We start from the raw sequence: 14,123 nt of genomic DNA on the forward strand, positions 1-14,123 counted from the left end.
TCTGTGTGTGTGTGACCAGGGGTGGTCTGTGTGTGTGCTGGGGTAGTCTCTGTGTGTGTGCGCACTGGGGTAGTCTGTTTGTGTGTGTCCAGGGGTAGTCTCTGTGTGTGTGCAGGGGCAGTCTCTCTGTATGTGTCTGTGGCCTCTGTTCAGCTCCTGGGAAGGGGCTTCTGATCCCGTCAACATCAAAGGAGCTGAGCGTTGAAAACCCATCTCAGCCTCTTGGTCTGAATGTAAAGCCATTGGCCTCTTGTCCTGGGGCATTTCGTTATGCAAAGCCTTGCGCCAGGTTCCCAGAGTGGGTGCTTCAGCTTTGGGCAGCAGTGGGTCCTATCTCTGGGAACACCGACAGTGACTCTATGTTAAGCAGGTGGGCGTCAAGAGTGTCCTCATTTCACAAACAGGGACGTTCAGAGGCCTTTGGGCCTTGCCCAATGTCATGAGGGCCGCAAGCAGTAGAGTGAGCCTCGCTGTCCACAGGCTGTCCCGCCCAAGTGCCCAGGATGCAGGGACTCACCATAGGAAGAGGCAGAGAAGACAAAGGGCTGGCGGCAGTTGATGCAGACGTTGCCCAGGTTGTTGAGCAGCGGGTTGTTGGTGGAGCAGCGGTAGCACAAGGGCACCAGCTCCTACAAAACAGCCACGGACTCCGGAGGGGCCAGGCTGGGGCAGGCATGTGTCCTCTTCCCCCTGGGGCCTGGCTGCCGAGAGGAAAGGCCACCCAGGTGGGCAGGCAGGGAGGGGGCGCTGGGCCTGGGGGCTCCATGCTATAGGGAAGTAGGATAAAGGCCTGCCAATACCCAAGCCCTGTCACTTGGGGCCCCCTGCCCAAGACACCTCTACAGACAGCACTCAGCAGAACTCTTTCCCCTGGCAGGAATGAAAGTGACTTGCCACCTTTGGCCAGCCACTTATCATGCTCCAGGCACTGTGCAGAGCATGTGGCTTGTGCTGACTAATTTAGCCTCACAACTACCTGTGGGAAAGGGGGAAACCAAAGGGCAGAAAGGTGGAGACAGAGGTAGGAAAGTGTGGAGCTAGGATGTGAACCCAGGTCTTTCTGATGCAGTCCTTGCTCTGAGCTTGAGGGAGGGGCTGTGAAAGAAAGCAGCTGGCTGGGTTGAAGGAATGGGGGCTGGGCACAGACCTGGGCTGCAGAGAACATAGGGTGGATTTGCTGGAGAACCACAGAAAGGGCAGGGGTTTCTAGAGTGAGAGTCAGCCCTGCAGCCAGGCTTGGGGTAAAGGCAGAGCCACTTGGGCACGGAGGTGCAGGGCTTGCCTAGGGGAGAGCAAGAAGCAAGGGAGGCCGGGCTGGGGCTGGCGCACAGTGGGCTGCAAGGAGAACAGGGGGTGGACAGGGAAGCACAGGGGAGCTGGCATAACCAGGCTTGAGCTGAGGGCACAGAGCCCTCAGAGGGAGCTCTCTCTTCAAACGGAGGGAGCTGCAGCCTCTGTCTTCAAACGGAACCCAGGCCAGGCTAGTGGTCATGAGATGGCCTCAGCGGAGCGGAGGAGAAGCCATCTGCCCAAGGGTGCTGTGTCCTCACCTCACTGTCGTGGAATGGCTTGGCGCGGATGGTCAGGGTACCCAGCTCGATGGACTTTTGGAATCTGGCGGGGATACACAGGCCTCGCAGCTTGTCATAGGCGTGTCGGGCCAGCCTGTACGCGCCCAGGGCCTTGCTCTGCTTAGCCAGGGTGAAGAGTATTTTCCTGCCGTGAACAGGGTTAAGGATAGCAGGGGTAGCACCAGGCCCAGGAGCTGAGACTGCCTATCCTTGGAGTGAGCCCTAGACTGGAACACAGCTCTTGCTGGTGCCAGGAGGGCACAGGATAGAGCGTGAGGAAGGCTCTGTGCATTTGTGAGAGGTGAGTGTATTTCTCGGACAGGAAGGCCCAGGGATTTTTCCAGAGATAAAGACAGTGTAGTTTCCATTAATACTTTAACCTTGCTTAGCATCTCTGGGCCTGCTGGTGGCTCGTTTTGTACCCTGACTAGGCCAAAATGGCTCTTCCTGCCTCACTGAGCCTGCTAGCCAGGCCTTCCTAGGACGCCTGGCACCAAGGGCACTCTGCTTTCGCCCTGCCAGGTGGGGCCTGGTCCCAGACTCCCTGGGGAGACACCCTCAGCCCTGCTCTACTGAGGCCCCTGGGTGCATCCCTCTGCCTGCCCGTCCTTCCCCCGAAGGCCTTGTGGGCGGTTTCTGAGTCGCAGCCTCGAAGCTCCTCGGCCAGAGGCTGGGCCTTTGTGCTCTCCTCTCAGGTCACCTCCGATGCCGGCTGTGCCCAGGCCCTCCTACCCTTCCTCCCCACCTCCCTCCCAGTGCTCCTGCTCCTGCCCTCTGCAGTGTAGCCCCGTCCACTTCAGCAGTTCTGTGGAGAGTGTCCTTCTGTCTCCATCATGCCTCAAAGTCAGGGACTGTCAGGAGTCATTTCCAGGTCCCCAGGGGATGGCACAGGGTGAGGCTTAGTGCAGGGGTTCCATCAAGCTGTTGACTCAAACTGAACTTGCTAGAAACGATGGGTACAGGTGCTCAGCCCCCGCAGGCATGGCCCTGACTGCTCCTGTGGGGCAAGACGGAGATGCCTGCAGCTGGGGTGTTACTCTAGGAAGGCACCCCTTGATTTGGGGGTGTTTCCCCTGAAATGTAAACGATGGGCCTGGAATCCCCCAGAGATGCCAAATCTTACAACAAGCAGCTCTGGGCCTTCTCCAGTGGAGTGGGTTTTCCTTACAGCGGGCAGGCGGGGCTGGGGCTGGGAAGGAGCTGAGGGTACAGTGAGGTTTAGAAAATAACAGGGACAATTATGTCTCATGACATCTAAGACCTTAAAGATCTGGATCACTGGTAATGATCCAGTATCTGACTGCACAGTCCCTTCAGGACCCTGTTCTGTTTATGGCCCCACTGTGGCCCTCACTGGCTATAGAAGGAGAGGCAAACCCAAAGGTAGGCCCTCAGGCCTCGGGCCCTGCTGCCTCTCCAGCCCCTCTCCCTCAGGGCCCCTCACCTCCTCCCACATACCTCGCTTGCCCCTCTACATCCTGGGCTCTCCCCTGGAACATCCACTTGGCCATCTTCCCTGGCTGCCTTGGCCTGCATGACAGACAGCACCTCTTCCAAGTAGCCTTCCCTGAGCATGGCCCTGATCTCAGCCTCATTCCACCCTGAGACACAGCGCACATCCACCAGACCAGGCTCTAACTTGTGACCTCCTCCCTTGATGGCAGCTTTGTCACCTGGTACCTGGCCTGGGGATGGGGGAACAGCAGCTGCTCTGTATACCTGGGCTGAACAAACGCTCCTTGCTCCCCAGTCTGAGGAAGTGCCCAAGATTCCAAGCCCGAAGGCCTGGTGCTTCTTCCATTACAATCACTCTCTCATCTGTGAGTTGTAGGAGGGACTGGGACAGTGTGTTGGCCAGAGATCTATTGCTGGGCTCAGCTCAGAGAGCCCTGAAAACTCTTCTTCTCTTGGCCCAGGCCCCTGGGCCTCCCTGCTGAGCCTCTACAGCCAAACAGCAGAGGGAGGGTGAGTTCTCTCTCTTCTCTTGAGGGCTGCTAAGAGAGGAAGGTTCTGCCAGGAAAGTGCTCTAGAAGGAACTTCTTGGGGCCATCAGACAAGTGGGATGGGATGGGGGAGGGGTAAGAGAAAGGATACACTTTAGAGATGCCCGAGGGGGTGTCCTTGGGCAGGCTGTGCAGCAGGAACCTGGAGATGTTGAAAAGAGTTTCAGGCCCATGGACACTGAATGGATCCTCCTGCAGTGAGAGAAAAGCAAACAGAAATTGAGTACCTCAACTGAGCTGCTGCTGGGCTAGGCCAGAAGGCAGACACCAGTAATTCTGAGTGACATCAACAACAGTGACCCTGATTATTGAGCACCTACTGTGTGCTGGGCACCATATAGCCACTGTCTCATCTGATGAGACATAACCTTGTGGCATGCATTTTTATCCTCATAGTACTGATGAGAAAACTGACACCTAGATAGATGATTTGCCCAAGTCACCAACTAGAACAGAGCTGAGCTGCGCTTCAAACACAGGTCTGAATCCAAAGCCCAAGAATGTCTTCCAAGCTGTACTGCCTCTGGAGTTAGTAATGATTCCATTTCACTGAACTCAAGTTATCTCCACTTAGCTCTAAAAGAGAGGACTTTCTGTGTGACTGAGGACATGACCCCTGATCCATATAAGCCTGTCTTTAAACAGAGGCACTTAGCCCTCTTCAACATGAACCCACAGGCCTCTTCTGTGCTTTCCAACAGCAGCCTGGCTGATGTGCCACCAAACGAGCACACATGTGGAGTTCCTCAACTGCTGACCCATTTCCCTGGCTCCTGGCATAGGCCTCAACAGAAGGTGCTTAGCACACATGAGTGGACTGATTAGTCTTCTGTACCTAGAGGCTGCCAGAAGCTCAGCAGACAAATAGGAAATTTTCTATGTGGGGTCTATAAAAGGTTAAGAACTTATTTTGAAGGCATGTGGCAAACTGTCTATAAACTGAGACTGTCGATTTCTAATAAGGCTTTAGATGGTGAGGATTAAAACAGCCTAGCCACTCCTCTTTCTTGTGAGCACTTACATGGTAATAAACTGACATTTCCTGAAGGGTCTTGTGAGGCTCTAGTCATCACTGAGCCACCAAAGCTTCCCCTAATTGGTCTACACTCTGAGGACTCACTTTGCTCTATACTTCTTCAGTTCAGAGCTTAGCATTTTCTCTGTAATTCCCACTTAAATTTCTATAGCTTCTGTTAGCTCCAAGAACCCAAGAAAACCTGAGATTACATCCTTTACAGGCTAAGAACCAGGATGAGGTCTGCCTCTGGTTCTATTGCACTAGGTAGGGAAGCTAAGTAATGTCCCAGAGAGAACAGGTAGGAGGGGAGTCCTTTCCTCTGGGAAAGAAGCTATGTATCCAGGAAGGACCTGAAACTTCCCTTTCTAGTCTTGCCCTGAATCAGTGCTGCTCTGCTGGGCCCTGGATGCTGAACCACAAACTACCACTCACCTCCAGGCCTTTGCACAGGCTGTGACCTTTGCCACAATACCTTTCCTTCTCCTCCTCCACTTCACTTGCCCCATTTTCACTTGTCTCCTTCCGCTGGCTGAGGGGCCACCTCCTCCAGGAAGTCTCTTTACAGGCCTCTAAGCTTTTCCCTTGAGGGACTGTTTTGTTTGCTAGACTAGGACTGACTGCAGGGACAACGTTTTGTTCACCACTACGTTGCCAGGTCTCATCAAAGGGTCTGTCACACAGTAGGCATTTGTTGAATGAAGGAATGACCCAATGAAGAAGATTCAGCTAAGAGCCAGGGCCCCAGCTGGTCTGAGGCCCCTTAGCTCCAAGCCCCATGTAGGTCCTGGAGCAGAGCACAGCTGTTACAGAGAGGAGCCCTCAGCCTCATGCCCCAGGTGAGGAAGAGGACAGGGAACAGCAGGAGAAAAGTCTGGGGGAGCCGGGCGCAGTGGCTCACGCCTGTAATCCTAGCACTTTGGGAGGCCATGGTGGGTGGATCACCTGAGGTCAGGAGTTCAAGACCAGCCTGGCCATCATGGAGAAACCCCATCTTAAAAAAAAAAAAAAAAAGAAAAAAAGAAAAAGAAAAGTCTGAGGGAAGGAGCTGAGAGTCAGGCTCTGGAGTGGCTTAGGCAAACTGAGGCTGAGCTGGGCCCTGACTTCTAGCCTAAGTTGAGTCTGGGCTCCTTTTGTGGTAGCTTCTCTCCAGGTGAGCACTTGATAGAGATTAGGAACCCTGAGGGGGTCTTGTTTTGAAAGGCAAAGACTGTAAGGGAAGATGAGGTCCCTTGAGACCACTGACCTTGCTGTGGGTAGGGATGTGACACTAGATTGATGGTTGGCCTGCACAGAGCCTGTCAGAGGAGTTCTTCTTGCCAGACCTTCCCAAGATGCAAAAAATATGCTGTGAGAGGTCAACACAGATTAGAGGGAAAGAAGTGCCCAGGGTGAAAGGCAGGGCATTTGAGAGGTCAAAGAGCTGCAAGAAGGCTGGGTGTGGTGGCTCACTCCTGTAATCCCAGTGCTCTGGGAGGCTTATGCAGGAGGATCACTTGAGTCCAGCAGTTTGAGGCTGCCATGAGCTATGGTCATGCCACTACACTCCACCTTGGGTGACAGAGACCTTATCTCTGAAAAAAGAGAAATGCTAGATGCCCAGCCAGAGGAAGCGGGCCAGGGAAAGCTGGTGTGAAGCCTTGCCTGGAGCAGCAGCAAGGATAGCTGCCACCTAGGGTCACTCTGTACTGGGTACTCTTCTAAGTGTCTTTCCAATATTAACTTGTCTAATCCTCACAACAATCCCATCAAATAGATACTGCTGTTATGCCTGTTTTATAGAGAAGGAAGCTAAAGGCCAGAGAAGATAAGTAACATGGTGTCATCTGTGTGTGAGGACTCGAGTTTACCCACTAAATCAACATACTAGCCTGCTTTCTCTAAGAGGAGAGAGGGAGGGAAAGGCTAGGAACATAAGCTCCAGTGCCAGCCTGTTGAGACTCACATACTGGCTCTGGAATTTGCTGTTTGATACTGGAATACATTCTTAAAGGTGGTTATGTTATACATCATTTCAATGGGCATTTCTCGCTTTGTTTTTCTGCGAATGAGCTATTATTACTTGCTGTTTATGCTCATTTTAGACTATGGAAATGATATTAGACAAAATGCAAACGAGTGATTTTCTTATTCGAGTTCAAAATGGGTCATAAAGCAGCAGAGACAACTGTAACATCAATAGTGCATTTGGCCCAGGAACCGCTAACCAATGTACAGTGCAGTGGTGGTTCAAAAGTTTTGCAAAGGAGAGGCTTGAAGATGAGGAGCATAGTGGTCAACCGTCAGTAGTGGACAAAGACCAATTGAGAACAATCATCAAAACCAATCCTCTTACAACCACATGAGAAGTGGCCAACTAACTCAACATCGACCATTCTGGTTATTTGGCATTTGAAGCAAATTGGAAAGGTAAAAAAGCTCGAAAAGTGGACGCCTCACGAGCTGATCAAAAATGAAAAAATAGTCATTTTAAAGTGTTGTCTTCTCTTATTCTACGCAACAAAAACCATTTCTCAATCAGATTGCTGTGCGACAAAAAGTGGACTTTATATGACAACCGGTGGTGACCAGCTCTGTGGCTGCACCAAGAAGCAGCTCCAAAGCAGTTCCCAAAGCCAAACTTGCACCAAAAAAAGGTCATGGTCACTGTTTGGTGGTCTGCTGCTAATCCACTACAGCTTTCGGAATGTTGGTGAAACGATTACATTTGAGAAGTATGCTCAGCAAATTGAGGAGCTGCACTGAAAACTACACCACCTGCAGCCAGCACTGGTCAACAGAAAGGGCCCAGTTCTTCTCCACAACAACATCTGATTGCACGTCACATAACCAATGCTTCGAAAGTTGAATAAATTGGTCTGCGAACTTTTGCCTCATCCACCATATTCACTTGACCTCTTGCCAACCAACTACCACTTCTTCAAGCCTCTTAACACCTTTTTGCAGGGACAATGCTTCCACAACCAGCAGGATGCAGAAAATACTTTCCAAGAGTTCACTGAATCCTGATGTATGGATTTTTATGCTACAGTAATCGACTTATTTCTCATTGGCAAAAATGTGTTGATCATAATGGTTCCTAGTTTGATTAATAAAGATGTGTTTCAACCTAGTTATAATGATTTAAAATTCACAGTCTTAAACTGCAGTTACTTTTGCACCAACTCGCTGTGAGACCCCTCTGTGTAGTACCTCACTGTCATCTGGTAAAATGAGGGTACCAGTCCTTTCCTCAAAGTGTGGTTGAAAGGAGGAAATGACTTGATACAATGAAGCCCTCAGTACATTGCCTACTAGGTACTAAGTGCTCAGCATCTGTTGGGTGACTGAGGAGATACAGTGGATGAAGAGGCTGTTGACAATCCATCACCTGTTCCCCATTGCCACCAGACAGATTTAAAATGGCTTTCTCAAAGGAATTAGGGAGTGACTAAAAAGAACTACTTCAGTTTCTAGAGACCAAGCCAACACTCTTGTTTCACAGAGAAGGAAACTGAGGGACAGAGAGGGAAAGTGACTTGCCAAAGAACCACTGGCAGGGTCAGGGAGGGAACTTGAGCCTTTGGTTAACCTGGGCCTTTGCCTCATTGGAGAAGAGGGCCTCAAGGAACTCCCACCCCACTTGCTGGTTAATGCAGTATTGGCCTGAGTCATCAAAGCCTGCACTGAGCAACTAGCAAGACCCATTCCAGCGCTGGCTTATAATTCAGAAGCCCACTGCGTGATGGATGGCAGACAAATAGTCAATCAAGGAAAACCAAACTTTTTCTGCCCAGAGGAGACCAAGATTCCTCAGCAGTTCACTGTGACCAGTGGGCTACTTTCCATCTAATCTGCTGTTCTTAGACATGCCTGGGGCCCCCAGCTCAGCAGACAGTACCCTTAGGTGCCAGTGACCCAGCCATCTTACCGTGTGGCGATGGATGGCATGGTAGCCATGGTACAGCTCTGCCAAACGCTGAAAGTGGTGGAACTTGCCAAGCATCACATCCTTCTGGGCAGGATCTGCTGTGTGCAGTGGGTGGGAGGGCAAAGTGTCAAACAGTGTCTGTGGCTGCCACCTGGCCGCAGGAGGAGGGGGCCAGGCAACAGCACTTTGGCCAGCATCAGTTCTCCCACCATGCAGTGTCTGTGCCAGGGTGAGGGACAAAGTATAGTGATGGGAAAGGCACTCTGCTTAGGAGTAGGGGCCACTCCAGGACAGTGAAGTCTTAGGTGGGCAGGGCATAAGGCAAGGGAGTTTGAGGTTATTTTTTCCAGATCTCTCACTGCACCCTCTCAGGTTATTCCCCTGGGGGAGAGACAGCTGCAGCATGACCCTAGACATGCCAGAAGAGCCTGCTGGGACAAGGGCAGGCAGACACCAACTGCATTCATGCTCATCTCATGCCTCTTCCCTCTGCTGCTTCTATCAGAAGCATAAGCCACTGCCCAGAACAGAAAAATGCCACCTTACACCTGGGCTTAACAATTTTCAAACTGTAAGCATGGCTCTGTGAGGCTCCCAGCAACTTTACAAAGGGACTAGGACAAGGGTACTCCCACAGGGCAGATGGGCATGCAGAACTCAGGAAGTACTGTGACTTGCTACAAGTCACCTGTGGCTTCCATTCCAGTGTTTTTCCCACCCCTGCTTGTGGCCTTGTCCAATGGAGAACATCCCCTTGTCTCTTCCATTTCCAGGACGCCCTCAGTACATCATATTGTGAAAGAAAGCAACATTGAAACTGTTTTCTTGGCTGGGATGAGTAAGAATCTGGAGTATGCTATTATAACGCCATCTCTTGTTCATCTTCTCCTTTAGTTAAAAGATTTTAAAACCCAGTGCTCACCCAGGTCCAGCTATGGGCTCCCAGGTAGCAGGGGAGAGACATGTTCTGAATTAGCAATGCAGGGCTGGACCTGCCAACCGTAACCCTTGGATGGCCCTCATATCATTCTGAGGGGCAAACTGGAAAAAGATAACACACCACATTATGCCATTGCAAGGCAGGCTTATGGACAATACACCCAATAAACAAGCCCAGGGCTTTAATTAAAATGTCCCAGCTCTTCTGATGTTTATCTTGGTATCAGAGCGGGGCTTGGGAAAACAGTGGTCTGGCTGATGTTTACGCACCTTGAGCTATATCGAGGCACTGCATGGATAGCATCCAGTAATAATAGGCAGCATCATTAAACCTGCTCTCTGCCACAGCATTGTCTGTGAGCTGCTCCAGCACCTGGACTGCTTCTCTCTGTCGCCCAGCCTTGTGGAATGCTGTAGGAGGGGTGGGGAAGAGGACAAAAGCACATGCAATTTAGGGAGGCACACAGGAGGCAGGATGGAGCTCTGTGGGTCTTGCATGGGCTGCTCTGGAAGTAGGACACTCACTGGAGCATCTGCAGTGCTTCGTTGCTGGGATGCCGCTTCTCTAAATAACCAAGGCTACATCCTGGAAAAAGTACAGTGAGATATATTCCTTTTTGGCTGGGAAAAGGCGACCGACTTTGAAAAGGATGGCAGAAAGGAAAAACTGGAGGGGCCAAATTCCAGGGCAAAGTCTGGTGACTCCTAAGGTGACACAAAGAGGACCTGCCACTTTACTGTACTTGGAGGTTTACCAAATGCTTTTGTTGCTAATCACCTCACTGGATCCTTGCCACAGACTTATACAGAAAGAAAATTATCCCCCTTTTTATAAGCAATGAATGGGCTTTGCAAGATGGAGGTAAAGTGTCACACCCAAGGTCCCAGAGCCAAGTCCAACTCAAGTCCTGTTTGTCTTCAAATGACTGCTTTCCAATGACCACTTTGAAGGATCTGCCTCAGTTCTTACAACCATTTGTAAAAAAAAAAAAAAAAAAAAAAAAAAAAAACTCAAATGTTCCTATACTTTTTAACAGATATTTTCTGAGTACCTGCTACGTGGTCAGCCCCTTGAGAGGTTGGCGGCTGCCAGTGAAGCACTTGTAGCCATGACATTTGCCATGTGTGGGCACTCAGATGACACTAATCCTCTGCCTTCAGAGAAGGAGAAGGTCTGGCCTTTGTTTCATTCTCATCTACAGTCTCTTGTCTGAGTACCAAGTTACTATGGTGATGGATTCTTGGAAGGGCAGACACAGACAGATGGATAGGTTGATGTGTTTTGCCCAAACATGAAGATACTTCAGCAACTGGGTACTCTGGAAATGCTGAAGCAGCAGAGAATACATTGTCCTTCAGTGAGGGCTTTTGGTTGAGGAGCTCCAACATGGAGACATTTGTTCTGCAATGTGTCCGGAGGTGGCAACTGTTACCAGAAGTGTAAATGAGATGCTATGGAACATGAAACACCCAACTTCAATTAGAAGGCTAAATAGGCAGCAGAACAGAAAAATCAGGTTCCCCAGTCAGAGAGGTACTGGTGCAATTCTGGCTCTGCTGCTGACTAGATTTGTGACTTGGCATGGCACATTTAGTCTCTTCGTCCCTGCACGGCTGTTGGCAAGATTCAAGGTTATGTAGGTTAAGTGCTCAGCCAGGGTCTGACACAGAGAGGGCAGTCAACTTTAAAAAATATGATTAACGACATCAGCAAATGCTCTATGCTTGCTTTGGTTCCTATTTCAGATGCTGTTGTATGTTGTATGCAGCCCATTTCACCAACGGAAATCTTGAGGAGCAGAGGTCACCTGTTTATCTAAGCCAGAAATAGAAGCTGAGTTTCTATTCTTGGTAGAGGAAAGTAGAGGTGAGACCATGCCTTATACTGTGTGGCAGTCCTGACTTTTTGTCCTCATGGCACCCTGGCTCGCCATTACCTTCCTGTCACTTCCTAGCTATGAAACTTAAGGCAAATTTCTTCACCACTTTACCCTTCAGTTTTCTTATCTGCAGAATGGGAATCATAATGATGGTAGCTACACCATAGGGCTATTGGGAGGATTAAACGGGAAGATACACTGTAGTGCACAGCACTTTGCTCAGTAACCAGAGGCTTGGAGAGGAGGCAGCACCCCTTAAGGGCCTGTAGCAAGTGAGTGTGGCTTAGGAGGGTGTGATTCCAAAGCCCATGGTCTTTCCATGCTCCACTGTCTTTCACCACCAAACAATCACATCCCCAGGATGAAGTCATCTATCTTGGGATCTACAGATGGGAAGGGCTTGTAGCCTTCCTGAAATGTATGTCTTGGCAGTGACTTCTCCTGCTCCTTCTAGAAGGTGACAGTCTGTGTTGCCTACCTTGCTGGGCTTCCTCAAAGCGATCGTTCTCTGCTAGCCACTGAGCATAGGGCACGTAGATGTCATCCTTAAACTCAGGATGCTTCTCACCCAAAGCAAAGGCCTGGGGAAAGGAGCAAATGAAGTCTTAATAAAGCTTCCCCTGTAGCCCCCGTGAAAACACTGCACTTGGCTGAATTCATTAGAGATGTCATATTTTGCCAGCCTTACAACTCAGAGGGGGAGAGTGCCTCCCCCAAAAAACTACCCACAGAAACGCAAAAACAAATCAGCTCTTCGAAAACAAAAGGCAATTAACAGCAATATGCAAGCGACTGGATTCAGTAACAACACAGTCTGTTTCTGGACCACAGAGGCGGCACAGAATCGGAAACATTTTATTTTGAGGTTTGCGTGGGCTCCTGTAGTGCTGCAAACAGATTTCTTTTAATTGCAGGCGACACCTAAGGAAACAGGATTGACATTATCATCATCACCACTTCTTATCAGTTGTCAAAGATGACTGTGGGCTTCATGCTGTATGGACCCACTGACTGCTTCTCACCTAAGCCCCAGAACCACCTATCAGGCCAGGAGAACCGGACGTGAGCCATGGGGAGAAAGTCTGCCTGATGCACAGCCAGGTCTGAGTCGTTCTAAGGTGCTCTAATCTATGCTGCTTGAGAAGTCTCCTAATAAATTTCTCTTGAGAAGCCACCATTGCCTCTGTCCCTGGCCCCACCTTTTCTCATCAGTAACCTCATCACCTCACCAAATGGAGCCATTCAGAGGGCAGACAAGAGTCAGACGGCTCCTCCCAATGAAGGCTTTGCTTCCACTCTAAAATGGACCATGATGGGTAGATGAGTGAGTCAGGGGAGGATCCTGGCACAGCCTGTAATCCTCTCGAGGATGGATTTCTCTGCAGGGCACGGGGAGCTAGTGAGCTGGAGAGTATGGGTCGAGCCACAGAAGGGGCAGCATTAGCTGCTTCTGCCAGCCTCAGGCTGGTCACCTTTCTCACTGGCCTGGCTAATTCTTCACACCCGCCAACACCAGAGAAAGAAGTAGTGGGTTGTGGGAGGTAGAGATGGAGAAGGGAGGGAAAAAACCGGCCCCTGAAATGGCTCTCGCAGTCTGGATCTGGAAAGCACAGATGGCGCTTTCTGCCAAAATGCCACTCAGCAGGTTTGAAATGTCACACAGGTGTGTCTCCACATCAGCCATGTGTCTGAGCCTGTGGCGCTGGTCAGAGGCAGCTCAACCCAATGGCAGGCACTGGAGCTGTCACGTTCACACTCATCCCTGTTGCCTGTCACCTCGCTGGCACAAAGGTGTCAGTCAATAACAATTTTCTCAATGACTGAAGGAAGGAACATGTGGAAAGGCCCTCAATGATTCTCTGGCTCAGGGAACTCGAGGTTAAGTTGCCTGACTGCCAGCCCAGTGTTCCTTCCATCATGGGGGCAGCTTCTCTCCACGTAAACCCCAAAGGGTCCCTGTACCCGCCCATGTGTCCCAGGGCTCAGGTGGGGCCCCAGCCCATGAGGCCTGCTTTCCTCTCACCTCATCCCAGCGCTGGGTCTCCACGTGCAGCTGCACCAGGGACTTGAGGTCACCCATCTTCAGGTAGGTCTCGGCAGCATAGCCGGGGCTGTCCAGCTTCTTGAGGTAGGTAGCGCACAGCAGCAGGGGCTCGCGCTCAGCCTTGTCCAGCTTGCGGGCGATGTCGATCAACCTGGAGAGGGAAGGGGCGGGTAGGAGAGGGACCCCTGTGAAGAAGCCTGATGGAAGGAAGTGGCTGGGGGGCTCTGGGTCTTGTCAAGGGCGGGCCGTACCTCCATTCATTCTGCAGTCCCCAGTGTTGAGACCGTGCCATGGGCCCTGGGAGCTGCTCAGTGGGTAGTTATTAAAGGAGTGAATACACACTCCAAAAACATCATCAGCAACCAGGAGGGGTGGCCTCTACATGATACTATCAGCTACCTTATGTGTCTTTCTCGGAAGTCACTGAGCTATTTAGCTGGGCGTAGAAACAAATATCTCCTAATCCCTAACCAAGTACCCAAGATGGTGCCATGAGCTTTCCCAAGCGTGAAATCAGAATCTTCACCACCCTAAGAGGTGGGCATGATTACTTCCATTTCTTTCCATCTTACAGATGAGAAGACTAAAGTCTGGGGGGAAAGTGAAGCACTCAGCCCAAGACTCAGCAGCCAGGAAGTGGCCCAGCACTCTTTCTACCTCTGGTGTAGGAATTCTTACAGCAAAGTGGAGGCCAAGGCGTGAGAATTCCTCAATGAGTGCCCTCTAAAGGAAGAAGGGAGTCAGGGGCTGCTCTGAGCTCT

At 50.7% G+C, this 14,123-nt stretch overlaps 1 protein-coding gene across 1 annotated transcript in view; it reads right to left on the reverse strand.

The window, feature by feature from the left end:
• Nucleotides 1-14,123, reverse strand: part of LOC108286944 (intraflagellar transport protein 122 homolog) — a 77,950-nt gene that overhangs the window by 4,075 nt on the left and 59,752 nt on the right. The window contains exons 20-26 of the mRNA XM_037730144.1: nt 13,342-13,592; nt 11,797-11,899; nt 9,709-9,849; nt 8,500-8,594; nt 3,666-3,766; nt 1,551-1,716; nt 518-629 (exon numbers count right to left, since the gene is read on the reverse strand). Of these exons, the coding sequence (XP_037586072.1) occupies nt 518-629; nt 1,551-1,716; nt 3,666-3,766; nt 8,500-8,594; nt 9,709-9,849; nt 11,797-11,899; nt 13,342-13,592 (969 nt within the window). The remainder of the gene's footprint in view (nt 1-517; nt 630-1,550; nt 1,717-3,665; nt 3,767-8,499; nt 8,595-9,708; nt 9,850-11,796; nt 11,900-13,341; nt 13,593-14,123) is intronic.

The sequence above is a fragment of the Cebus imitator genome, unplaced genomic scaffold (assembly GCF_001604975.1).
Source record: "Cebus imitator isolate Cc_AM_T3 unplaced genomic scaffold, Cebus_imitator-1.0 Scaffold332, whole genome shotgun sequence".
NCBI lineage: Eukaryota > Metazoa > Chordata > Mammalia > Primates > Cebidae > Cebus > Cebus imitator.